The sequence below is a fragment of the Hemicordylus capensis genome, chromosome 3, assembly GCF_027244095.1.
Source record: "Hemicordylus capensis ecotype Gifberg chromosome 3, rHemCap1.1.pri, whole genome shotgun sequence".
NCBI lineage: Eukaryota > Metazoa > Chordata > Lepidosauria > Squamata > Cordylidae > Hemicordylus > Hemicordylus capensis.
In genome coordinates this window covers 81,837,497-81,864,201 of record NC_069659.1, presented here as the reverse complement: position 1 = coordinate 81,864,201, position 26,705 = coordinate 81,837,497, and the positions used below count along the sequence as shown (strand labels likewise).

The 26,705-nt window shown below is 43.3% G+C and overlaps 1 protein-coding gene across 1 annotated transcript; it reads right to left on the bottom strand.

The window, feature by feature from the left end:
• Window positions 1-23,001: 23,001 nt before the first annotated feature.
• On the bottom strand, window positions 23,002-26,314 carry LOC128350494 (nucleolin-like). Its single transcript, XM_053308918.1, has 3 exons — window positions 26,137-26,314; window positions 24,900-24,982; window positions 23,002-23,846 (listed from the first exon to the last, which is right to left on the bottom strand). Exons 1-3 carry the CDS (start codon window positions 26,312-26,314, stop codon window positions 23,238-23,240), a joined length of 870 nt encoding a protein of 289 aa, XP_053164893.1. The 3' UTR covers window positions 23,002-23,237.
• Between the last annotated feature and the right edge of the window lie 391 nt (window positions 26,315-26,705).

The following is a 26,705-nucleotide window of genomic DNA, read 5'->3' as shown; positions in this document are numbered from 1 at the left end:
CCATTTTTACTCAGTAGTAACTCGTATTGATTTCAATGATACTTACTTCCAAGTAAATACACTTACATTGCAGATGAACACAAACACCCTTACCACCACAGCTCACTTCTAAAGGTATTATTACATGGATATTCAAATTAGGATTAGCAATATACTTTATTTCAAATGTTAGCAGTTTAAAAGCACTTTGCATTTCTATTTTGTTACAGAAATAACAAATGTAAAGGTTTACGATTTCTTTATAAAATATATGTTATAAATAGTGAGGTCATTCTTATAATCTCAGCCAATTGTTCCCTACAACTTGGGTATAAGTACAAACAATTCAACACAGGACTGTCATTTTAGGTGGAGGCCCCATGTTGAGCATCACACCATAGTTTTGTTCTGAATTGGGTCTATAGTCATCACAGGGTTTGAGATCCCAGGTTATCTGCTGTACCTGTTTCAAAATACTATCATAATAATGAAGTTGCATTTGTTTATTTTACTGCACATACAAGCAATCAGAACTCAACATTAAAGATTGCACCCATATGTCAGGATGGGCAGAACTTCCACAGAGATTTGAAGAAGAATGGAATGAAAGTATTCTTTTGCACTGAGAAGAATGAAGAGGCCAGACAACAGTATACTGTTGTAAATTGGCACAAGCCTAGCCATAACTGTATTAAATAACAGTAATGCCACAACATAGGCATCAGAGGAAGATAATGGGCAGCTGAAAGGCAGATAAGTAACCCCCATCCCACCCCATCCCCTAAAATTTATTTATTAATTATTTTATTTATTTTTTACTTACTTAACATATTCCTATACTGCCCAAAACTTGCATATCTGGGCAGTTTACAATTAAAATCATCTCAACATTAAAAACATTAACATTAAAATCATTTAAAGCCCAACATTAAAAATATTAAAACTATAAATCTAATCAAAAGCCTGGGTGAATAAATGTGTCTTCAATGCCTTTTTAAATGTTGCCAGAGTTGGGGAGGCTCTTATTTCAACAGGGAGCACATTCCAAAGTCCAGGGCAGCAATGGAGAAGGCCCAGTCCCAAGCAGCTGCCCAACAAGTTGGTGGCAACTGCAGACAAACCTCTCCAGATGATATTAACAGGTGGTGGGCCTCATGTCCAGAGGGACACCTGAGGGACACCTCATGTCCTGAGGGACACCAAGAGGAAGGATACTGAGGAAGACCCTTTTTCATAGGAAAGTTCAGATTTTGAAGAACAGTCTCCAAGAGACACCATTTGGAATCTCCCCGTGAGGAAGGGTGAGAACCACTGCAAAGCAGTGCCTCCCACCCCCGATCCCCTCAGACATTCCAGAAGGATACTATGGTCAATAGTATCTAAAGCTGCTGAGAGATCCAAAAGGACCAACAGACTCACACTGCCTTTTTCAATGCCCAATTGGAGATCATCCATCCAGCCGACCAAGGCTGTCTCCACCCCATAGCCTGCCCAAAAGCCAGTTTGAAATGGGTCTAGATAATCAGTCTCCTCCAAGACCCCCAGGTGCTGGGTGTCCACCACCTTCTCAATCACCTTACCCAGCCATGGAAGGTTGGAGACAGGCCTGTAGTTGCTTAACTCTGAATGATCCAAGGCAGGCTTCTTCAGAAGCGATCTAATGACTGTCTTCTTAAGACCAGGAGGCATCCTCCCCTCCCTCAGAGAGGTATTTATAATCCCTACCAGGCCCTCTACAACAGCCTCCCTGCCAGATAGTGTAAACCATGTTGGGCAAGGATCAAGAGGACAGGTGGTAGGCTGCACCATTCCGATCAACATGTCCACATCCTCAGGAGCCAGAAACTGAAATTGATCCAGGGTCATCCTATAAGAGAAGCTGCTGGACACCTCTGCATTTGACACTGTAACAATTGTGGAGTTTGAATCCAAGTTGGCCTGGATACAAGAGATTTCCCCACAAAGAACTCATTAGAAACGTCACAGCAAATAATTGTTGGTTCCAAATACTGATTCAAGCGGGAGGGGGCATATATTAGCCCCTTCACAACCCTGAACATCTCTGCCCAGACATGAACTTGCAGACCCAATACGGGAGGAAAATAATTGCTTCTTTGCTGCATGTATTGCCTGAGCATAGATCTTCAAATGCATTCTATGTAATAATCGGATGGATTCGAGTCAAGGCTTTCTCCACTTGCGCTCTAGTCGTCTCCCTCGCTGCTTAAGCCCCCATATTTCTTCTGTATACCAAGGAGCTTGTTCCAAGCCTGTTTAGAAAATATCTAAGTAAAACTCAGGCTTCTGCACTGGCCCAGCAGTTCAGCTGAAAGTCCCATAACCAGGGATTGGGTCTGACAATATACCAAAGACAATAGACCAGATGCTGTTTGCCTCAGTTCTAGCTCTCTGGTGGCGCCAGATAGAATTCTACCCTAGTCTCCACCTAGGTCTGATTCTACTCCAGAGGACAGAAAGGGCTATCCACCCCATCCCCCATGTTGTGGTCATCCTTAACCACCCATAAACAATAAACTGGCCTGGTTTCCAGCTCCCACCACTCCAGTACTACTGGTACTAGGGATTAGTACCAGTACCTACCAGTGAAACCCCACCCCCCACTTAAAGGCCAATCAGAGCAGGAAGTAAAAATCCCTCAACCCCCTGCCATGTTGTGATTTTGAGGGTGGAATGGGAGGGTGTGCATGTTGCTTCCAAACGGAATGGTGGGCATACATGAATAGCTCAATATATGCTCCCTTTCCCACTTCTCATGATAACCAATAGACTAACAGAACCCAGACACAACAAATCTGATCAGCCCTCCGTTAACCTAGTGCAAACTACCCTCTCACTATACACATGACAAGAGGGTCCAATTCTACTAAAACTCTAGAGTGGATTGTAGTAGTTGAAATTGCTTCTGCAATTTACTGTTGACATGTGCACAATTACTTGAAATAGCTGAGCACCTCGGTACATGCATGATGACCTGGGATACAGCATTGAGATTCCGTAAAAGCACTGCCTTCTTGCTCAGTTGGAGTTTGTGTTGGAAAGAAGAAGTTTAGTTCACCCGAATTTATGTGTTGGAGGGCTGCAAGCATGTGTGAGAAGAGCAAGCCCATTAAAGAGTATCTTAAGACAAATATTTAAGGTTCAAAAGCAAGTAAGGTTTATTAGGTACTTAGATAGAAAGTACTTGGATTTAGTACTTGGATAGAAAAGCCTGTGTCCCTGACAGCTTCCTATCTTCATAGGGAAGAGCAGAGAGGGAGAGAAAAAAGCTGCATGGCTAATGAAGAATGCAAGCAGAGCAAAGAGAAAGGAGGAACTGAGAGACTCCTGAGGGTATCAGTCTACCAATCAGACAAAGCCAGAGCAGAGGTAGAGATATCAAGAGGCGGGATCCTGAGGAAGACCCTTCTTCGTTATCTCTATTCCTAAAGCCCCTAGTGGTCACTCAAATAGAAGGTGCAATCAGACGATGCAACTGGAGCCGTGCCTGCAACATAGAGCGGGGTGGAAGGAGAAGCCAGGGAATGGGGAGTCTCCCCAATGCCCTGCACTCCTTGTGCAATGGGATGTGGAAGGATGCTGCCTGCTTTCCCCCTGCCGTCTTGCCACTCCAAGATTGCTTGTGTGCCAGTCGTGTGGGCCCGCAGTATGGCAGAGCCAGGAGCAGTGAGGATCATGTAGGGGAGGGTACATAGAGTCCTGCCTCCCACCCAGCCCTCCCCACCCTGGCACAAATTGTTGGGTGAACGACCATACTAGGTGCTTAATCTAAACTAAGGAAAATGGAAACATAAAACAATTTAGAAGCATGGGGACATACTGTAGAACACATGCCTTATACTGAGTCGGACCATTGGTCCATCAAGCTCAGTATTATCTACAATGACATTCAGTGGCTTCACAGGGTTTCAGGCAGAAATATCTCCAAGCCCTACCTGGAGATCCCAGGGATTCAACCTGGGAAGCATGCAGATGATGCAGGTCCACATTTGAACCAAACTGACCCCTGGTTCAAAGAACTGATTTGGGCCAGCTCATGGGGTATACCCATGTAAAGGAGAATCTGCTGTAAAGGAGAATCTGCTAAGGATTCCCCTTTACAAGAACAGAGGAATTCCCTACTGTATATGGGTGGAGGGGGGGGTTAATAGAAAAAGTAGTATTCACCTTTAAAATTAAGGCGCTGGGTTGGCAGGATTGGTGGAGGCAGCCACAACAGAGGCCCTGGTGGCTGCGCAGACATTGGAGGCAGGGGTGTGGGCTCCTCCAAAAAACCCATCGGCCTCCCAAATGACAGTTCAGGACAGCTGCAGCCCAGTTTGGACCTCTGCTCATTCATGAAAGCCTTTAAGAGTGACTTCCGCATATGTCCAGAGGTCATTTGTGTCACTACACAAATTGTGTGTTGATGCGAATGACTTCTGTGCATTTGCAGAGATAACTCTAATGGCCTCCATGCATGTGCAGAGGCCCAAACCGGCCAAGGGTGGCAAGGGGGTGTTGGAGGGACCCCCACTTCTGCTTATGATTTCTCCACTGACCCTGTCCCAGCCACCCTCTGTTCCCTAATTTTAAAGCTAAATACTACATTTTTTCTTTCCCTCATTTACTTTAGGGAATCCTTGCCAGATTCCCCTTCACAAATATACCCCCTGAGTCGTTCACAAAATGGTTTGGCCCAGCTCAATGGCCGAACCGCAATGGACCTGGTTCAGCCGAGCCTGAGACTGGACTGAGAGCAAATCAGTTCCAGATTTGCTCCAAAGTGGCCAATAGCCGGTTCGCACACTCCTAGTTCCAACTCATTTTGGAACTTGGCCTTCAGCTGGATGTGGCTTCCCACTTGTGAGGGGGGACTTTTTCTTCAGCCTTATACACCTCTGCTTACCTCATTTATAGTTTTGAAACTTTAGCCCTATTTTAACTTAAGTGATACTAGGTGTTTCTGAAACAAGTCCTGACATTATCATCCATTTCTTGAACAACACAGATTTGACCTTTTTAAAAGGTCACAAAGTGAAAATATTATTCAGAAAGAGCCACATCTATATTCCATTATATTGGAAAATAAAGAAACATTCAGCCAAATGCAATGATGTCTTCATGACATGCAGCTGAGTAACCGATTTGATGGAAGTTAGCAACTTATATATTTTTGGACTTGGTTTTTTTTGTGTTTCTTCTGAGCTAAGAATCGTTGTCAATATTATAGACAATGTTGCAAATGTAGTGCCATTTTCTCTCACATAATGTCTCCTGCTCCCTTTCTTTCTAGTCACATAGACTATAAGATCATCCGTGTTATGCCACTGCACCTCAGGAGGGGAAGAAAATTGTTGTAGAAAAGGATTTTTGTTCTCCTATTAAATTAGCCAAAAGTGCAATACATAGAGCTTTCTTGCATATTGCAAGAAGACAGCAGTAGCTGTTGAAAAAAAATACTTCAAACATTTAAGAATTAAGCAATACAGGAGACCCTCATTTGCCACAGATTCTCCTATTAGTGTTTCTGTTATTTGCAGGGGTCATAGAGACCCAATTTCTGTACATGGGGGCCAAAAATAGCCCTATTTTTTGCCATTTGTAGTATAGAAACCTGGAGGAAATTTTATTGACTGATTGATTGATTGATTGTTAAATTTGCATACGCCTTTTATTAAAAACAATCCCAAGGCAGTTTACAAAAGTTTTTAAAAACCCTATAATTAAGATGACAGTTAAAAGTATTAAGCTAAAAATATGAAACAAATCTGTTTTAAAATATATAAAATACAAACATAAAAACTATACACAGATAAAAACACACAGAGCAATAGAACAATCATGTAAAGGCCTGGATAAAAAGCCAAGATTTAACAAGCTTTCTAAAAACTGTGATGGAGTCTGAGGAGCAAATGACCACTGTGAGAGCATTCCAAAGTCTGGGGGCAGCAACAGAGAAAGCATGACAACCGAGCCTCCTTCATTGTCGGCACCCGGAGCAGAGCCCCCTCAGATGATCTCATCAAGTGGGCAGCAACCCTTGGGAGCAGGCAGTCCCTCAGGTATCCCGGGTCCAAAAGGTTGAGGGCTTTAAAGGTCAAAACCAGCACCTTGAATTGGAACCGGAACACACTGGTAACCAGCGCAGCTCTTTCAAAATAGGTGTGATATAATCACACCGGGCCACTGCAGATAGAACCCTAGCTGCTGCATTTTGCACAAGCCGCAGTTTCTGGATATACTTCAAGAGCAGCCCCACGCAGAGCGTGTTACAGTAATCCAGCTGTGATGTGACTAAGGCATGGTAACGGTGGCCAGAACTGCCTTCTCAAGAAAGGGATGCAGCTGGTGCACTAGCCAAAGCCGTGCAAAGGCACCTCTGGCCACCGCCTCCACATGAGCCCCCGAAAGCAGAGCCGGGTATCCTTTCTCTTTCCCAGGTGGGGATGAGAGAGGCAGTGTAAACCTTACCTTCCCCACAGATGATCACGAGGGAGGTGGTGGGAGCATACTCCATGCACCCACATGGTCAGTCCTGATCTGTGAAGTTCCGTGAAGCACAAAGCTTCATGGAACTTGTTGTTCTGGTCTCCCCACAATGCAATACATGGCACACATATTTCATTGGGAGATTTGTGCCCATCAGACAAGCACTCTATGTACCCGTCTCTTTGTCTCCTCGGGTTGAACTCAGCCCGAAAAGACACATGATACCCAGCAGCCAGATTAAGGGTGCAAGTGCACCCTTAACATCAGCTAGCAGCTGGATTTATTTAGTGGGTTAGGCAGGTAAGAGGAAGGAGGAAAACCTGGATAGCTTTTACTCCTACCTTGCTTCCACACCATCACGTCTATCCAGTTTTTTCTCTTTTCCACATGACTGAAAATTGGGAGCAAAATTTCTAGTTTTCTGCTTTTCTACTTTTCTCCTTTCTTTCTGGGTAAAAAATTGGGTTCTACCTGGGTAGAACACAGTGAAGCTCTTTACATGATCTGTGTGAAGAGCTAGTGGGCTATCTGCATGGAAGGAGGTTGATCACCTTCCCTGCAGGTGATCAGAAGAGGTTCCCTGGGCAGGTGGATCACCTGCCCAGACTAGCAGTGCCTTTCCTGTGGGCTGCCCACTCCTTGCTCAGCCGCTCCGGTGGTAGGACTCAGGCATCGCATGAGTGTACGGTGTATTATTGGGAGCTGTCCTCCCACTTGATTGTGCCAGCCATGGCTGCAAGCAGCTACAGCTGACACATGCTCACTCCCTTAACCTAGTTTAAGGAGGTAGCCACTTAGGCTTATGGCTTGCTGCCATGGAGGCACTGGGCTTACCCTCAAACCCGGTGGTTCTCTTGAGTGTGGAAAACTGGGCTGGGCTCCCTTTGCCTGGTTTTGCATGCTTGTGAGAATAGCCTCAGTCTTTGATTGTGTGAATGAGCTCCCAGTTTCTTTGTTTCCGCACTAAAACTAGGGTGGTTTTCAGCTATTTGTTGCTCAATGCCACTCGGAAATGACGTCTGGTATTATTTCCAGTGGCTATTTTGTGACTCTTTTACACACACACACACACACACACACACACACACACACACACACAGAAAGCCCAAAAATCAGAGATGGTGGGGCATTGCTGGAGAGCAAGGTAACGTGCTTTACTATTCTTATTTCTGCCCCCCCCCCCCCGGTGCTTTTTATGAGATTTGAGCACACTTAAATAGAGGAACCTAATCCCCCCCATCCCCATAGGCTCAAGGGTTTGTTTGTTTTTTCATGGTTTCCCTATTTGTGGTAATAGGCCAGAATGGAGCCCCCACAAAGAAAGAGGGCCTCCTGAACTTATTTTCTAAGCCTGTTCTCACATATAGGCAAAACTAGGCTAGGGAAAGCCAGCCTGGGTTTTGCCTGTGTGTAAGAACCACCAGACTCCCACTGCATGGTTCCCATTGCATGGTAGTAGCATGGTGGCAAACCCACAAGGGACTCCTGGCTGTTAGCCTGGGTTACAAGTGAAAATGCACCATAATCCCGGCCTAACTGATAGTGGATTTGTGCCACACAGCTCCATGTACAACCCACACACCAGCAGCCTCCTGGCTGGCATTGCAATACTTCTCATAATACACATAGCAATGTGTTTACATGGTGCATTATGGGAATTCCAGGGGCGTCTCTGCCCCCAAACCTCCCTACTGCCAGCAGAAGCTGGCAGTCATTAGCAACAACAAGAGTAGCGTCTCTAGGGGAGGTAAGCTTTCCAAGGCTTCCTTTCCTCACCCCTTTGAGTCCATATCACGGATCATGAAAGGGCTCCCTGTCTGGTGGAAATATCAGTAAAACTATTTTAGAAGAAAGGAAAGTGTTTTTTCTTTAAATTTCATTTAAATCCATTTTTTAAAATGGATACTCTTTACAATAATGGAAACATATTTGTTATAAAACTGTTAAAGCTCAACACCATTCAGAATTCTTCACACGACAATCTCTTTGGAATGTTCTGAATGGGGAAATCTTCTGAGCTTGTAAAGTGACATGCATAATCTCCCTCCAGCTAAAGGAAGGGGCTGATGTCAGGTGTGCAGGGGGAAGAAAATGCAGTTTTGCACCTTCTGGTAGAGACAGACAGGAAACAGGTGAGAGCCATAAGCGTCAGATAGGGTGCAGGGCTTCTCTCTGAGAATCTTGCATTCTGTAGTAGATTTCCTGCCTGGCAGGAGTGCATTCTGTTTACCACATCTGACGCTCAACTTTTATTTTCATAAATAAACCAAAAAAATGTTACCAAGACACTAGTGAGCTCTCCTCCAAAGAAAGCCAAACCTCAGTTATAGCTGCTGCAGTGCTTCTGACTACCAATTTTTTACCAGTTGGGGAAGGTGGGAATACATGACAATGTGCATAAATGCCATAAGGTTTACATGTTTTTCACAGCACCATTTTGTAAATATGAATAAACAGATAGTAGCAGTGCTTCTTACAGCCACCATAGGCATTACACAAAACATTGCACACAATAACTCACACAGTTTAACTTCATTCTAAAAAAGAAGTGTATGAGATTTCCTGAAGCCTGGATCAAATACATGAGGGTGAGACTGTCAGAGTAGAGCATCTCCCTGAACTCTTCCTGATCTTCTTCATCCCCATAGGCACCAATGAGACTGTGAAGCATGACACCGAGCAAAGCAGAGGTGACTATGAGATTTCAGGGTGTCAGGTGCAGATGTTAGGAGCACAGCTGTTGTTTTCCTCAATCTGTCATGTCTAGGTTGAGTTAGGGACAGCTGGAGACATATCAGCATGTAAAAAGTGACCTACGCAATGGTGTCGTTATGAGGAACTCAGTTTCTTTAACAATGGAGTCCTGCTTAAGCAATAAAGCGTTGTGAGAGATGGGCTTCTAAGCACAAACATTTTGATGAACATTTTTGGCATCACCTTTGCGGGTTAGTAAAGAGGATGACTGCAAAAGAGATGACTACCCCCCCCTTAAATACAGAAATGTGTGTATTCTATTAGCATTACTGATGTCACTAAGTTCAGAATACAAACATACTCAGCTTACAATGCTTGGCTGTATTATGAATTATGAATTGAGTGCAAGTTGCTTCTCACTTTTCTAGAGAGTTGCATTAAGAATTTGGCTGGCAACCAGGAGGAGACTTTGGAAACTATTGGGCATCAAATGCAATAGTTTTTGTGGTGATGATATTTCATTCTCCACATTTTGTATAGAAGCTTCTACATTCAGAAGGATTTTTCAACCCATCTATGTTTCCACTTGATAAAGAATAACATTCAAAACAGATTTCGATTCACCATTGTGAATATCTTGTGTATTTTATAATATTTGTATGGACTTGGTACACATGTGAATCTATTGTTATTAGTTATTAATATGAGTTATAACAATTGTACATATACAGCTGTGCCTTTTAAAATGGTACATTAAATTGTATGTTCGCATAGTTGGGATCTGTTTGGTTGTTTTTTTGAATTTTTTTTCCAATTTTATTGAAACATAAAGAAGAAGAAAAATGTACAGTAACATAATATTTCTTTAAGCAAGTACTAAAGAGAAAACATTCTGAATATATTAACAGTTCTAAGAAAGTTCGGCAGCAATGATCGACATTTGACTACACCTGATCAACACTTGGCTGCCCTGATTACACTGGATACATAAAGCTTCACAGGTCAAATCGGACATTGGGAACAAATGATGTCCTTGTCGGATACTGTTGTTGTTGTTGTTGTTGTTTTAATTTACTTGGAGTAGAGACTCAGTATGCATTTTGCTATCTGGATTACAGCTGTTTTGTGACACATTCTGCCTAGCCTGAGACTTCACACGTTGCTACCCCTTGTAGCAGCTTTCTGTTCTTACTCGAGTTTTTAAGCCTTTAGGTGACTATCTCACCATTTCAGGGCTGGAAACAAAAAGAGGTCATGCACATGACCTCACTGGGGAGAGAGGGCAGGCAGGAGCCTGTTGTCCTGCCTTCCCCAGCAGATGAACAGCTGCCATCCTCCCCTCCACCATGCCACGCATCCACACGAGTGGCAGCATGGTGAAGGGCAATGCTGGGAGCAGGAGGACTTACACCTCCCGCATCCCAGTCAATCCCCACATCTCCCCGTCTCATGCTTCCTTGAGAGCTTGGGGCAAAAACACTTTACCCAAGTTCAGGTAGGTAGTGGCATGTAAAATAAAGGGCAAGTTGCTGAAGAATATACATAGCATGGTATTGTATGAGTATATCAAGTTCAAATTAGAACTGCAAGTTGGACATGAATGGGTGGAAGCCTCATGGAAATGCTTCATTTAAAAAACCCAGGTCATCTACATGGTATTCATTGGTTATAAAATAAGTAAGTCTTGCAGTATTGTAGTCTTGCACAAAAAGCTTCCCTGGGAATATTCCCCTGTGTTATAAATTAAAGCTTTAATTGCAGTGTCATCATCTTCTCTTATTGTGTTTTGATGGATTTATAGTTCCCTCTGTGCATTTGAAGCAAACCATGCAGAGCTAATACTACCAGGTGGAATAACATTCTGGTGCAGGACAAATGAAAGACACCTAAGTTAAGCAGCTTCCCTATGCTTTCCATCAACTGAGCAAGATGTACTTGAGCTAAGAGAATAAAAGAAGACACTGAACATAGAAAACCATGCCTGTATATACCGAATGAAAAAGAAGCTACACATCCTCAGACTAATGTGTATAAATGTCACTAAACGGAAAATGAAAATATGTGGATTGAATTTCTAGAAGTAATTAGATTTATATTTGTCCATCGCAGTTGCTTTCAAGGCAAGGCATGTATTAATCTAAGGTGGTAATCATCCTACCTTAGATTTCAAAATGATGATACACATTTATATTAAACCTTTCATCAAGATAGACTTCAAGTTGCTTCCTAGGCTAATTTACAAATTCCATGTGCACTGCATGGGAATTACCACTGAAATGGTTTATCAGAGCTCAGGTTTAAAACTACAAATGTTTTGCATAGAAGGAGGGAAGATCATTTCTTTTCAGCAACTTCCTGCTTGTTTAGACTGGCATATATAGAATGGCTGACATTCAGTGCAGACTAATGAGGACAGTTCTTAACCACCCATGGTGCTGTGGGCATGTGTGTTGTGCAACTGACCATGGTGTTGCATAAGATCCCTGCTAACTGAGCAAAGAGACACCTTTTAAAAGAGCTGATTCACTTTATTTAGCAGGGGGGAGCAACTGTCCCTATCCAACTCCAGCATAGCATCCCTCCAGTAGATGTTGCTGGTGTATCTTATGTTTCTTTTTTAGATTGTGAGCGCTTTGGGGATAGGGAGCCATTTTATTTATTTATATCTATGTAAACCATTTTGGGAGCTTTTGTTTTGGAATATAAATATATGTCATTTTCAAGAGTGTTCTTGCATAAATAACTTAAATTGTACAAACTCCATTGTGCAATGCTGTGTCTATTATTTCCAGTGAACACAGCACTGTGCAAATGTGTTCATGCAGTCTTAAATATTCATGATGCTGCCTGCTTCCCCCCTGCCCTCTTGCCACTCCAAGATTGCTTGTGTGCCAGTCGTGTGGGCCTGCAGTATGGCAAGCCCACACGACCATTTGTGTTAACCATTTGTGTTAGCCTGCACTGAATTGCAGCCACTATAATGAACAACCAAAAAAGAAGAAATGGTTGAGAAACAGCAAAAGAAATATTCACCACACAAGGTCCACAAGTCTAAGCACTATAGAAGATTCCAGATATCAAACAGCATTTAAAGCAAGACATTTATTCAATCTCTAGCTAGTTTCAATTTTCCTCTTATCAACTCAGCTAGAAGCTTTGTTGACTACATGGAACACCCATGTTCAGAAGCAAGATGCCACTGGATACCAGTTCTAGCAGGACATCAGCAGGGGAGGGCTATAGTTTTCATGCCCTACTTGTTGCTTTCCCAGAAACATGATTGCCCTCTGTGGGAAAGCAGATGCTGAACTATATAAATATTTGGTCTAATCCAGTAGGGCACTTCTTAATGTTTTTGAAAAATCACATTTATTTCTTGTACATACAGAGCAATTATAGTTATTGTTGCTAGCAATGCTTTCCTGTAGGCTCCCAGAAGCCACCACCACCCCGCTTGTGTTTGAGTCTCTAGGCTTGGAGATCTTACTCTTGACATGATCAGGAGTCTCACAGCATCGTGAGCTCTCCATTTGTTGGCATATTGGGGACAGGGCACTTGGTTGACAGTGGGCCAGTCACCCCTAGATTTGGTTACTAACAAGCACATCAGAAAGGGAATCAGATGCACGGCCTCCTAATGTTGGGATACCCTAAGTAGACCCCAGAAGTTAACTAAAGCAGGTTAACTTCCAGTCAAGGCCACTCTGCACTCGGAGTGAACTGCCTCAGCCTCCCCTGCTTTTTTAAAGGATAGCAGCCAGCTAATACACAAATTAAATCTGCAGGAAGAATGCAGATAAGGTTCGCGGAGGTAATTCCCCCCCCCAAAAAAGAGGTTGAGTCAGCAATAAGGTATACCCATTAAAAGTACTGATTGGATTATTGGACCCTCTGTCCATGCAGATTTCCCCTTCTCACATCTATGCACTCTATTTTCATGACAATCAGCCTTGTGCCTTGGCCATTCACACATTTTTACACCCAGGAGGAGCAATGGAATCCTTGCAGGTTCTACCCAGCATACCTATTCACAAAGAAGAGCAACAGGAATGTTGCCCCGGAACATGTTTCTAGGTATATCAAGCCCCAGTTCCAAGATCCAGTGTGCTCCTTTGTAACCCACACATGCCTCAGATTTACCAGCAGTTTGGGTGATCTGCTGCTAACACGCCATCATACCAGGCTGTGTTCAGCTCTTTGTGCCATTTCCAGATCAGTTATCTGGCAGTCTTCCTTACCAACATAGGAAGCTGGTTCCATGGAGAAGGTACCCTAGTGGAATCACCTCTATCATCTAACCCCTCTGGTCTTCTCACCCTGCTTCTGACTGAGCTATCCCTGAGGAACGAGGTCCCTCGGTTGTTCAGGGAACCCCGAGATTTCAGCACCAGTAGAAGCTCAAGTAATATGAATGTTTGCAGCTTGCTGGGCCCATCTCTATCCCTGCTCCTTTTTCTTAAGTCCAGCTGAATACTTCTCTAAAGCCTCTTTCTTTAGGCTGCCTGGGAATTTATACAATTAGGACTTTAAGCTAAAACACATCTTTACAGCTGAATGTATCTTTAATAGGATTGCTGTAACCACATATTTCTTTCAGCTGTACCCCTCCCTTCAATAAACCCTTCTTTTGATTTTTGAAACTTCAACCTTGCCTCAGTCCAGTTATTTCCTGGGTCCACAACTTTGTGTAAATGTCATCTGACGCAGAACTGTCCTATCTAAAGCTAATTTCCCCACACAAAGCCCGAATGCAATTTTTGGGGTGTTTACCAATCACCCTGGGGAAGTACCACTAACATTATTTAGAAATACCAAAAAGAGAAAGTGCAATTGGAATGATTCTGGTTGGGGTTGGCAGGGGGCTTCATTTATTGCCATTTAAATGCAACGTTCTTGACAATGAGCCATTTCAACTGCACAGAATATTTCAGATGAAATCTCCCAAATTTTCAAAAAAAGAAACCTCTCTTCCATCTAGAAATAGTGGCTGACATCCCTACCAATGAAGTGCTTGTAAAAGGATGTTGCAATACTGCAAAGCTGTTGTACTGGCTACTTGTGTTAAGTCTGGAGCTTGCACGCCTCATTTGTTTTTAAAAGGAAATTTAAAACACTCTTTTGCATAGGAGTGCGATTGCTCATGCAAATTTCCCTTTTTAGTGCAACAGAAATTGTTGTGTTTGGTTTTTTTAACATAAGCACTTCTTAGGCAGGATGTCAGCCAGTGTTTTTGCAGCCCCATATTATTAATGTTTTTTTTAAAAAATCTTAAGGAATGGGTTCATAACTCAGTGATAGACCACATGCTTTATATGTAGAAAGCCCCAGATTCAATCCCTGGTAACTCCAAATAGGCCTTGTCTGAAACCCTAACAGCCAGTGCCAGTCAGTGTAAATAATACTGACCTAAATGAACCCATTGTCTGATCCAGGTGCTTCATATCTTCCTCAAACATAACAGAGCTGCTGAATCAGACCGAACTCAAAAAGGTTAGTATGAGAAGCTATGCTGGTACTCCTTCAGCAAAGCTTGTTCTTCAGTATGCGTAATGTTGAATTTTTAATTATGTTTTACAACAATTTACCCAGAACTGATATGAAGATATCTGGCCTTTAATTTCCTTTTTAAAAATAAGTTTTGCATTGACTATCTTTCAGTCTCCTCCCACAGAGCCTAATTTTAGGGGAAATTTATATATATGATCATATATATATATATATATATATATATATATATATATATATATATATATAAATAATATCAGCCATATACTGTTTTAGTTGTTTAAGAATTTTTAGTTGGATGTCACTTGACCCAGTGATGTGTTATTTTGTTAATGTTTCAAAACATTCTAAAATAACATCATCTCTTTCTACCACCTTTTGATTAATTTTATTACGTTGGTTCTGCCAGTGATCCTGTCAATGCTCTAGTTCAGACTTGGAATAACGAACTAACTAGGGCAGTAGACACGATTGCTCCTAAGTGCTCATCCAAACCCACTTCTAAATAAGCACCTTGGTATACAGAAGAACTATGGAGGCTGAAGTGGCAAGGCAGGTGGTTAGAGCACAGGTGGAGAAAGACTCAACTCAAATCCAAAAGATTACAGCACTGTGTGCATATGAAGATCTATGCTCAGGCAATGCAAGCAGCAAAGAAGCAGTTCTTTTCTGTGTGCATTACATATGCAAGCTCACATCCAGCAGAGTTGTCTAGGATTGTGAAGGGACTAGCACCTGCCCCTCCTTCCTGAGTTTTTTGCAGATAAAATATCTTGGATTTGAGCCCAATTGTATTCCACATTATTGCAGAGTCTATTATGGAGGTGTCCAGCAACTCCTCTTGTATGGTTAGGTTGGATCAGTTTCAGTTTGTGACCCCTGAAGACATGTACAGCTTGGAGAAATTTACCTTACTGCCTGTTCTCTTGACCCTTACCCTGCATGGCTCATACAATCTAGCAAGGAAATTATTAGAGAGGGTCTTGTGAGTATCATCAATGCCTCTCTGAGGGAGGGCAGGATGCCTCCTTGTCTCAAGGAGGCAATTGTTAGACCACCTTTGAAGAAACCTGCATTGGATCCCTCAGAGCTGCCATGGAATATAATGAGATAATGGGTTATATGACAAGCAGAAATGGCAGAAGGTGGTCTATAACTGTCCACCACTGGCCTGATGCATACTCCATATCTGAGAACACAGGGATAGCATGTGGCACAATCAGAGACTCTTGTCAGTTTCTCACACTGCACCCTGTGCCTTAAATCACCCAGAAAGGAGGAAGCACCATCTGGAGACGTAGGAGTGGTGTGGGGTTTTGACATGCCTCAAAGGCCTGGCAGAGTGAATGGTACTGGTCAAGTGATGGGAGGAAGCTGGGCAACAGCAGGTGCCAACAGATGCTGGTGTAGCAGCTGGCGTGCACAATGCTGCTCTAAGTAGACCTATGTTCTGATTTAGTAGGTAGCAGCTTCCTACATTCCAAAGGAAGCACTTTGACATAACCAGACTGAAAGCATATCTTAGCCTACTAGTCCTGGCTGGTGTGTTTCATGCCAATCACGAAGTGCTGCTGGGACTGTGGGCACTATATATGGGGCCTTCCTATTTCTGTGCCATGATGCAGCTTATGGTTTGATTTGAGGAAATCACAATTTAAGATTTGGCGACAAAGCCACACAACAGAAGAGGAGACTGATTTCCATGCAGGCACCATTAAATGTACCTAGACCTTGTTTGTGCAAAAGCTGCAGCAGTGCTACATTCCTGGCTGACCTAACAGTTGATGAGCAGCTGTTAGGTTTCTGATGTGCTGTCCCTTCTGGCAACACAAGCCAAACAAGTACTGTTTGAAAATATGGTGGTGCTGTGATACAGAAACATCCTACGCACCGACAGGAGATGTTGACCTTGGGAAGCAAGCTGGAGGACTGCAACAAAGACAAGTAATCCTGCAAGTTGTGCAGCAATGTGTACTGTCATAAAATAACACTTGGGACACTTGTTGAAGTGTGTGTAGAGGGGTGATTCAGATGAGCATCCCTCTCACATGACTCAAGGATGTGCCAAGAGTGCATCTACACATCCACTACTGACATCAGGGCAGGTGCATTCTTGCCGCAGACCTGATGTTCTCATGTGTGCAGAGCAATGTTCATCTGAACTTGCTTTCAGAGAATTGTGGTGAGGGATAACCTTTCCCCCAGTGTATAAATGGCAGAGGCTCTCCTGAGCAAGGAGTTGAACTTTGTGGGAACTATGAGACAAGCCAGACATACCCCCAGAAATACAACCACATTTAGAATGTCAGCTGTGTTTGGCTTGGATGGCCAGAAAGTGTTGGTATTGTGTGTACCCAGGAAGTTTGTTCCCAGCACAGCTGACAAGAAATCAAGCAAAAAATGTGATGATTGTGGGTGACTGGCCTGTAGAATGCACTTGACAATCTCCCAGGTTGCCTTTAGTTGAGTCAGAGTGTGTCCTTTCAGCTGAAATGCTGAGAACAGAGCTGTTGAAATATGGATCCTCATTAGTGTGGGGTTGAAATGTTCATTTTTATATACTAAAGCTCACATTCTCAGCTAGTCATGCAGTCACACAAGGCACTATGCTTGGGATGTGGGGTTCACCACTGCACTTTTCTGGAGTGAAATGTTAAATTATTTTTTGTTTTGTGGCCTTAAAAATTTGTGGGTGGGTATCAAATGTATCCCCCAAGTCCTGCTATGCTGCCTCATCGTGGTGGTGGTGGTGGGTGTTCCTGGGAGGGAGGAGCAAAGTACATTGGGAGGTATAGACCCAGTATGCCAGGAGGTATACTCCCAGTATGGTCACTCCAAATGCAAAGGTCATCCCAGCTGCCCAGCTAAAACAAGTAGGGACCTATATTGGGCAGCAGCGATACAGGAAGATGTTGGAGGCGGATGATCACTTCAGTGACAACGACAAAGGAATCATTTCATACTGCATGGGAGAAGGCAATGGTAAACCACTCCTATTTACCACACCAAGAAAACCACATGGATAGACAAAATGGAATGATTGTCAATGTAGTGCTGGATGATGGGCCCTTCAGGTTGGATGGTACCCAACATGCTACTGAGGAAGAGCTGAGGATCTCTCAGAGTACCAATGGTGTTTATGATGTGGTTAGACTAAAGATTTTTGGATGTCTAGCAGCTGATGTAGCCATGTGGGAAAATAAAATCCAACACTGCAAAGACAGAATTAGAATGGGAATGTGGAATGTAAGAATCATGAATATGGGAAAAGATGAAGTAAATCGACTACAGATTGACATCTTTGACATCTGTGAATTAAAATGGACTGGAATGGGATACTTTCAGTCAGAAAACCATACTGTTTACTACTCAGGGCACGAAAACCAAAGAAGGAATGGTGTTGCTTTCGCAGTCAGAAAGGATATAGCAATGAAAGTACTTGGGTACAATGCACTCAGTGAACAACTAAAATCAATTAGATTTCGTGGACAACCCTTTTACATGACAGTACTTCAAGTCTATGCCCCAACAACTGATGCAGAAGAAGAGGAAGTTGATGAGTTTTATGCTCAAGTCCAGTCTGAAATTGACAATGCATGTAAGCATGATGTGCTGGTGATGGTTGGAGAAAGGAATGCCAAAGTTAGAAATGGTAAGGAGGAAAACATAGTCGGCCTATATGGCTTAGGAAACAGAAACAAAGCAGGAGAACGACTTATTAATTTCTGCCAAGCCAATGATCTCTTCATTGCTAACACATTCTTCAAACAACCAAAGCGGTGCCTATACACATGGACATCACCAGTTGCAATACATAAAAATCAAATTGATTACATTATTGGTGCAAGGAGGTGGAAGAGCTCAGTTATAACATCAAAGACATAGCTGAGGGCAGATTGTGGAACAGATTTACAAACTGCTCATGTGCAAGTTCCAAATCAAGCTAAAGCAGAAAAACAAAGCTATCCAGATTCCACAATATGATCTTGAGAATGTACCAACCAATATCAAAGAGAACATCAGGTCAGGAACTGCTTTGAAGTTTTGAACCTCATTGATAGGGAACCAGAGTAACTGTGGAATGAAATCAAAGAGGCTGTTAAGGATGAATGTAAAAAGAGACTGCCAAAGACCAAGAAACAGAAGAAAGCAAAATAGATATCAGAACAGATGGTGGAAATTGCCCAGAAGAGGAGAGAAGCTAAAGTCATGAAAGATAAAGACCTCAGGAAGGAACTTAATAGGGAATTTCAGAAAGCTGTCAGAAGAGACAAGGAGCAGTACTACACTGACATCTGTACAGACCTTGAGGATGGAAATAGACACGGAAAAACAAGAAAAGTTTTCCAAAAGATCTATGAACTCAGAGGGAGGTTCCATCCTCATATTGGTATGTTAAGGGATACCAAAGTACAGATAGTAAGTGATTCAGGGAAGATCAAACAGAGATGGAAGGAGTATACAGAAAATCTGTACAGCAGGGACGTCAACCTCTCAGATACTCTAGAGGATATTCCCTACCTGCAAGAACCTCTAGTATGGCAAGATGAAGTTAGATCAGCACTCTGGTCATTACCAAGTCCGAAGGCTACAGAAATTAATGGAATAGCTACAGAAATATTGGATGCAACATAAGAAGAATCAGTCAAACTATGCCAATAAATTTGGAGAACAACACAATGGCCAACAGATTGGAAGAGGTCAGTCTACATACCCACACCAAAGAAAGGAGACTTAACAGATTGTGCAAACCATCACACAATATCCTTAATTTCACGTGCTAGCAAAATAATGCTCAGGTTCATCCAACGTAGATTAGAGCCCTATGTGGAAAGGGAAATGCTGGATGTACAAGCTGGTTTCAGAAAAGGCTGAAGAACAAGATACATCACTGCTGATGCAAGCTGGATAATTGAGAAAACCAAAGAATACCAGAAAGAAGTCAATATGTGCTTTATTGACTACAGAAAAGCCTTCAGTTGTGTTGATCATGTAAAATTGTGGAATATCTTTAGGAAAATGGGTGTCCCAGAACACTTCATTGTTCTTATGAGAAACCTATACACAGGACAGGAAGCCACAGTCCAGATGGAACATGGTGAAACAGACTGGTTTCAGATCGGCAAAGGAGTAAGACAAAGCTGTATGCTTCCTCCTTCTTTATTCAATTTATATGCTGAACATAAACTGAGAGAAGCTGTATTAGAAGAAGATGAGTGTGGTTTTAAAGTTGGAGGAAGAAACATCAATAACCTGTGCTACACTGATGACACCACTCTGATAGCTGAGAATGCGGATGATCTGCAAGCTCTAGTAATGAAGGGAAAGGAACACAGTGAAAAAATGGGACTAAAACTAAATGTAAAGAAGATTAAACTAATGACAACAGGTACAGCAACCAGCCTCAGAATTGACAATGAAGACACTGAAGTGGTGGATAGCTTCTGCCTTTTGGGATTGACTGTCAACAGTGAAGAAATACGCCGCAGACTAGCACTTGGTAGGGTAGAAATTAAGGCCTTGGAAAGGATATTTAGATGCCGTGATATGTGTACACCTACAAAGATTAGAATCCTTCGGACAATGGTTTTTTTTCCTGTTACACTCTATGGATATGAAAACTGGACTTTGAAGAAGCAAGATAGAAAAAGCATTTACTCTTTTGAACTCTGGTGCTGGAGAAGTCTTTTGAGGATACCATGGACAAGCCAGGAAAACAAACAAATGGATCATAGATCAAATCAGTCAAGAATTTTCACCTGAGGCACAAATAAACAGGCTCAAACTATCATACTTTGGAAACATTATGTGAAGATCTAGCTCCCTTGAGAAGTCCGTAGTGCTGGGAAAAGTGGAAGGAAAGAGAAGAAGAGGACGACCAGCAGCAAGGTGGATGGACTTGATTACAACAGCAATGAATGCACTATTGAGAGACCTTAAAGGCCAAGTTGAAGACAGATCATCTTGGAAAGAATATATCCATGTGGTCACTAAGAGTCGCTCCCGACTTGAAGGCACTTAATCAGTCAGTAAATCAATCCAATGTAACCAACAGGACTACTCAGGAATAGGAAGTGCTGCTTGTGTGTAAAAAATCAAGTCTCCGAGTAAGGCTTAAGCATCCCTTTGTCATCAAGCAATCCAGTTGCCTTCCTAGTAGCTTTCATGTTTCTACTTATTTAAAGAAATTTTCATTTTTTAATTTGCTTTTATCCATACACTCCTCAAAAAAAAAGTTCAAATCTTTTTTTAGCACCTTACATTTCTTACGTCAGAGTTTGTGTTACTTTTTGTTTTTCTCATTTGGGCAAGACTTCTATTTTTGAATGAAACTTTCTTGCTTTTGCTGTGGAAATGATGTTTTTGATGAGGAGATAGACATGCCTACTGAGAACCTATACTTTATCTCAACTTAGACTTTTCCTATCCAGTTAAATGAATGCCTGTGGTACTTCGCTAGTCTAAATCAAGGATTGTTCAAACAGTAAAAAAGAGGATGGGATTAGTTTCTTCTCCAATGTATCTTTATTTGCCAGTTATCAAAAGCAAAACTCAAACTTTGACATGATGTCAAAGCACATAACCTCATTAGAGGTTTTCAGTTTCACAGCCATATCAATAGCAAGAACAAATAAGACAAAAATAATGAGATATTCAGGATGCAAAAAAAGCAAGATAAAAATTACAAAGTTGTCCTTTCCCCCCCTCTCAGTGGCTTGCTAAAGAGAAAGCATTCAAAGTTGACTTCTCTATCCCAGATATTTCCAAACTGCTTCAGTAATCATTCTAGATCTGTCCTTCTGTTCCAACACACTGTTTCAGGCCTCAGTTAAAGGGCTTCATTCTCTTTTCCCCTCCTCCCAATTCAAAACAAAAAATCAAGTGCTGATCTAATTGTTTTGACTAGGAGGACATGGGAGGAGGCCAAACACAAGTGCAAAACAACAACTGTTGCTGTCACCAAAAATGAGGGTTCACAGTGAAATATACAAAATGGCTTTTGTTCGTTTCATCCCTACCCTCTTTTAGTAATTTGGGACCAACACCCACCAAATCTACTTCAAAAAGGAACTTGTCCCATAATACCTTTATAGCTTTCTTGATGGATATGCATGTTGGCATCTTCTTGGAGTTGGTACTTCCTTTTCTACTTGGTATACATTTTAGCTGAGTCCCATTACTGTAGTTTTAAATAACATCCATGTGTTCTGGAGTAATTTGACCCTCTTGACCTTCCCTTTATTTTCCTAATCCCCAATCCCTTCATTTTTTCCGCTTTCAAAGTTAAATATGCCTCTGTTGAACATCGTTTTTCACTTGTGTATATATGTTAAATTTGATAGCACTATGTTCACTCTTCCCTAATGGTTCAACAAACATCTTGCATCAGCTCAGGGTGCCACTTAGGGTTATATCCATGGTAGCCTTCCCTCTAATTGGTTAGGGTTGGGGTTAGAGTTAGGGTTAATATACAAAATAATATACAGTTGTTACTTGATATTGCTGTTCTGGATTCTGAAACTGATTCTGATTCTGGATTCTACTATAGAGAGTTTTCTGATAAGTCTTTCCTTTAGTTCTTTGGATGATTGAACTATTCCTATTGCACCCACACCCCAAAAAGACACGAGACACAAGAGTATGGTAATAAAGGGCCACAATCTTATTGATAAGATCAGAGGCAGGTATGATAAGGGGTTGGCATTCCACCCTCTCCCCCACCCCGTGCAGTAACTAAAGACAGGCCCCATCAGGCTACGCCTTGCCTTATAATTACTGGCAATTCACCTTGGCTCCAGACAGCCTCCAGTGCTCTAAAGCAGAGGCTGCCCTTCTTGGCCAACCTAATGCCAGGTCTCTGTCCTCAGCGGCAACCCCCAGAAGCTGCCAAGCTTTCCAAAGGGTTCCCCTGACAGAGTAGAGCGAGCAAGGTCAGATTCCCCAAGCCGCCAAACCTCTAGAGAACAGACCTGCCTATCCCATAGCCAAACATAGGAACATAGGAAACTGCCATATACTGAGTCAGACCATTGGTCTATCTAGCTCAGTATTGTCTTCACAGACTAGCAGCGGCTTCTCCAAGGTTGCAGGCAGGAATCTCTCTCAGCCCTATCTTGGAGAAGCCAGGGAGGGAACTTGAAAACTTCTGCTCTTCCCAGAGCGGCTTCATCTCCTGAGGGGAATATCTTGCAGTGCTCACACATCAAGTCTCCCATTCAGATGCAACCAGGGCAGACCCTGCTTAGCTATGGGGACAAGTCATGCTTGCTACCACAAGACCAGCTCTCCTCTATTATTATTATTATTATTTTAATTTTTGTACATGGGGGTAAAACATTATAAATTCAGGACAATGCACTGACACAGGGTCAACTCCCACATCTCTTGGTTGCTTTAAAAAAGTTTGTTTGTGTGGCCAGGCCATTGAATGGCCGTTTCTTCATTGAAAGGAATTTTTCCAAGTAGGTCTTAGGGGACTGCAATGCACCTTGGAATGTCCTCAGAAGGTTCTGTCATGTTGCAACAGAATGAAAAACCCCAGAGTCCTCTCAGATACATGGACGAGCCACTCAGTCGTCAAATTTTATCTTCTTTCCTTGGGGCTTGTGGTCACCACTGCCACCTCTGCCTCCCCTGAAGCCACCACCTCTGCCTCCAAATCCTTGGCCTCCACCCCTGCCAAATCCTCCTCTGCCACCCCGTCCACCTCTGCCTCCACGACCGAAGCCGCCATCGCCCTTCAGCTTGGCGAAATCAAGGGTCACTTTGTTTCCATCAATCTCCCCATCTTCCATGGCTTCTTTTGCTGCTTTGGCGTCTTCTGGAGAGCTGAAGTCCACAAAGCCAAACCCTTTGGATGAGCCAGTGTCTCTGTCCGTGACTATTCTTGCACCGACGGAACCATCGAATGCCTCTCTCAGTGTCTCTTCTGTGGTGTCCTCAGACAGACCTTTGACAAACAGTGTTTTGCTTTGTTGACCAAATCCTCCTCTGGCATTGATGTTTCTGTTTTGCCCTCCCTGTGTGCTGAATTCCAGTCTGATTGTTTGGCCTTCAATCTCTGTGTTGTTGCAGGAATTCATGGCTTCTTTTGCATCTTCAACTGTAGTGAAATCTATAAAAGCAAACCCTTTAGGCTTTCCCTGGTTGTTCTGTGGAATTCTGATTGAAGAAGCTTTCTAAAACACTTACCCGAAGGTGCACACCAAAATTCAGCTGTTCCTTCCCTCCGCACAATTCCTGCCACAGTGGAGGGTTAGCCTAGCTTGACATACCACACTGCCCACCAGATATGCAGAGCAGCAGCCAATCCCCGCTTCAGATCTTCCCAAAAGATTCATGTGCCATCAGGTGACAAGTGGGCCCCATACCTTCTATACAGTTCAGCGGATGAAAAAAATTATGTCTGGATGTTCCAGGCACCCACCCCTCAAGGAATTAACAAACAGGGTAAGTGCAACACTAACTTTTCTATGTGCAATATCAATTCTCTCCGGTCTAGCTGCCCGCCCCCTGCCAAACCCTGCGCTGCAGCATTTTGGACAAGATAACTTTGAGCTCCAGGCATCACCTTTGGACTAATCCTATATCCTTATGTGAGGTGTCGCAAAAAGGTGCAACCAGGCACAATCACCCTACATGCAAAATTAAGATGGCCAATTAAGCTTTGCAGCAGCTTCAGGGTAATCTTCCTAACTCAAGAGCATTAATCCAACATGGACCTCAACACAGCCAGCTTCTCCCCACTTAGCCTAGAACACCCCTCCCAGGTATCAATACCAAGGAATGTAAGGCAAGCAACTGCTCCTTCAGTCTTCCCATGGGCAAGAGGTACCCCTAACTCCAAGCACAAATCCATAAATGATTCTAACAGGTGTGCACATTGATTGGTACCTTCCCTCCCAACAAAAATAAAATCATCTAGAAAGTGAGCGCAGTATCAAGCCCCAGCCTGTGACGAACCGCCCATTTCAACATGGAACTGAATGCTTCGAATTCAAAGCAGGATACCAAATAACCCATGTTCAGGGCCCAGTCAAAGTAAAATTGCTCCTGAAAGAAAAACCCAGGTGGTCAAAGTCAGCCAGGTGCACTGGAAGGAGGCAAAATGCTGACTCTATATCACACTTGGCCAACAGGGCACCCATCACACAAGTGTGGATAATGCACACTGCTTCATCAAACGATGTATAGCACACCTAGCAGAGCTCTGGTAGTATCCCATCATTCACAGAAGCCCCATGAGGGACGGAGAGCTGATGTATCAACGTGAACTCTCCAGGTGCTTTCTTAGGCATAACGCCCAAAGGGACTCCTGAAGCGTGGGCAGGGGCAAGCGCTTAAACAGACCAAGGACTCTTCCTAAGGCTGCCTCCTTCTGGATCTTATTAGCGACCACTCCTTCCATGCCTTGCACAGATATCTTGGTAAACCTATGCTTTCTGGGTGGTGCGTACCTTATACAAAAACCAAACTGAAAACCATGTAAAAGATAAGAGGCTTTGTCATGAAGTGGGTAACTATGCAGCAGGCGGTCCAGAACAGTGATCTTAATTGGTCTGGGCCCCTTTTCCACCCACCCTGAGGTGCTCCTCCCCCTTTTCTGTTGCTAAACTGCTGCTTCTTGAAATCTCCTTGAAACCTATTTACCCTGTGTGTTACCTGAGTGCCAGCCCCCACAAAAACCACAGTCATGCCAGAATCTACATGGTGATCTGGAGCATTTCCTTCTGCTGTTAAACTCCCAACAGAGAAGCAGGCTTTGAACCCAGTGCACAGCCCCAACTGTAGCAGGAGCTGTGGCAGCTTTGGAGATGATGTGGCCGCTGTCTGATCGTTCACCCTCTATGGGTCTAGATGATGTAATTACTAGCCAGAGTTCCTGATGCTGCCCATCCCATGGAATGACAGGGTTCAATGCTGCACACATCCTAAATGAAAGCTCATACCAGGCATTGCCCATAAAATCCATGTATGCCTGATGTATAACATTGAAATATTTAACCAGAGCTGGGCCCTTTGCTGGCTGCACCTGCAAAACCACCCCCATGTAGATTGTGAAAGCAGAAAGCAAGTTGGCCCAGTTATGTTCAATAGGCTTATGCTTGGATTTTTCTAGATCCCTGTTCTGCTTTCCCTCTTTGATGACTGGTTCGGGTTCCCTAAGTAACAGGTGAAACACATCCATGAATGTCCGTCCATATCTTTTCCTTAACTGTAGGCAAAAAGTGATCACCCAGAGGAAGGGATGTACAGTATCACCCGGTGATTAGTTATCTTGGGCTATTGCAGGCGTGATGGAAGCTAAAAGCCCCCCGGGGTAGCCTCCAGCCCCCACCCCTTGCCAAACCTGATTGCATGTGCCATAAGGTGTAGACAGACCAAGTGCCCCAGGATGCCACCAGTAAGGGCTGGGAGGAAAACCATAACAATGAATCCCCCAAGGCCAAAATCCCTGTGAAGGCTCACCTAATCCATGATCCTCTGGTGCTCTGTTGTCTGCCTCAGCAGCACCCAATCCAAGTGTGGCTTTATCCTTCTCCTGCATCAGGTCCACAGGGACCGGAGATGGTTCTGCCTTTTCAACTTCTAAAGCAGCTAACCTATCAGATAGAGACTGCATCAACCTGACTCTCTTCTCACCCATGGTTTTTCTTTTTGGCTTAGTGAGCACACCTGACAGACCCCCCCCCCTTCTCATTGCCCCCAGCTTGTGCCTTCTTTTCCCATTCTAGCACCTCAAGGTGATAAATCAAGGCCTTGATGGTTGACATATCAGTTTCCTCATCAAAGGATGACAATGATGGTGTAGCAGGCCTCCTGGGAGGACATATGAGCTTTCCTCCTGCCTTCCCCTTCACCCTTCCCAGCTCAAGGAAGCCCCCCACAGCACACCTTGGGAGCAGCTTAGCAAGCAATGGACTTCTGGTCAGACCCCTACTGTCAGTATCTGGCCAACTGGCAGGGAAGTTCACAGTATCAAACGGAGCTGTAGAAACAAGATACGGCTCAGACACAGTCCTTCTTTATCAGGCTTG

Coding starts and splice junctions, on each gene's coding strand:
- LOC128350494 (XM_053308918.1), bottom strand. CDS start 26,314: ATGGGTGAGAAGAGAGTCAGGTTGATGCAGTCTCTATCTGATAGGTTA. Junction 24,983..26,136: donor ACCAGAGGATCATGGATTAG/GTGAGCCTTCAC, acceptor CCCACGCTTCAG/GAGTCCCTTTGGGCGTTATG. Junction 23,847..24,899: donor CCGTCCCTCATGGGGCTTCT/GTGAATGATGGG, acceptor TAAGTGTTTTAG/AAAGCTTCTTCAATCAGAAT.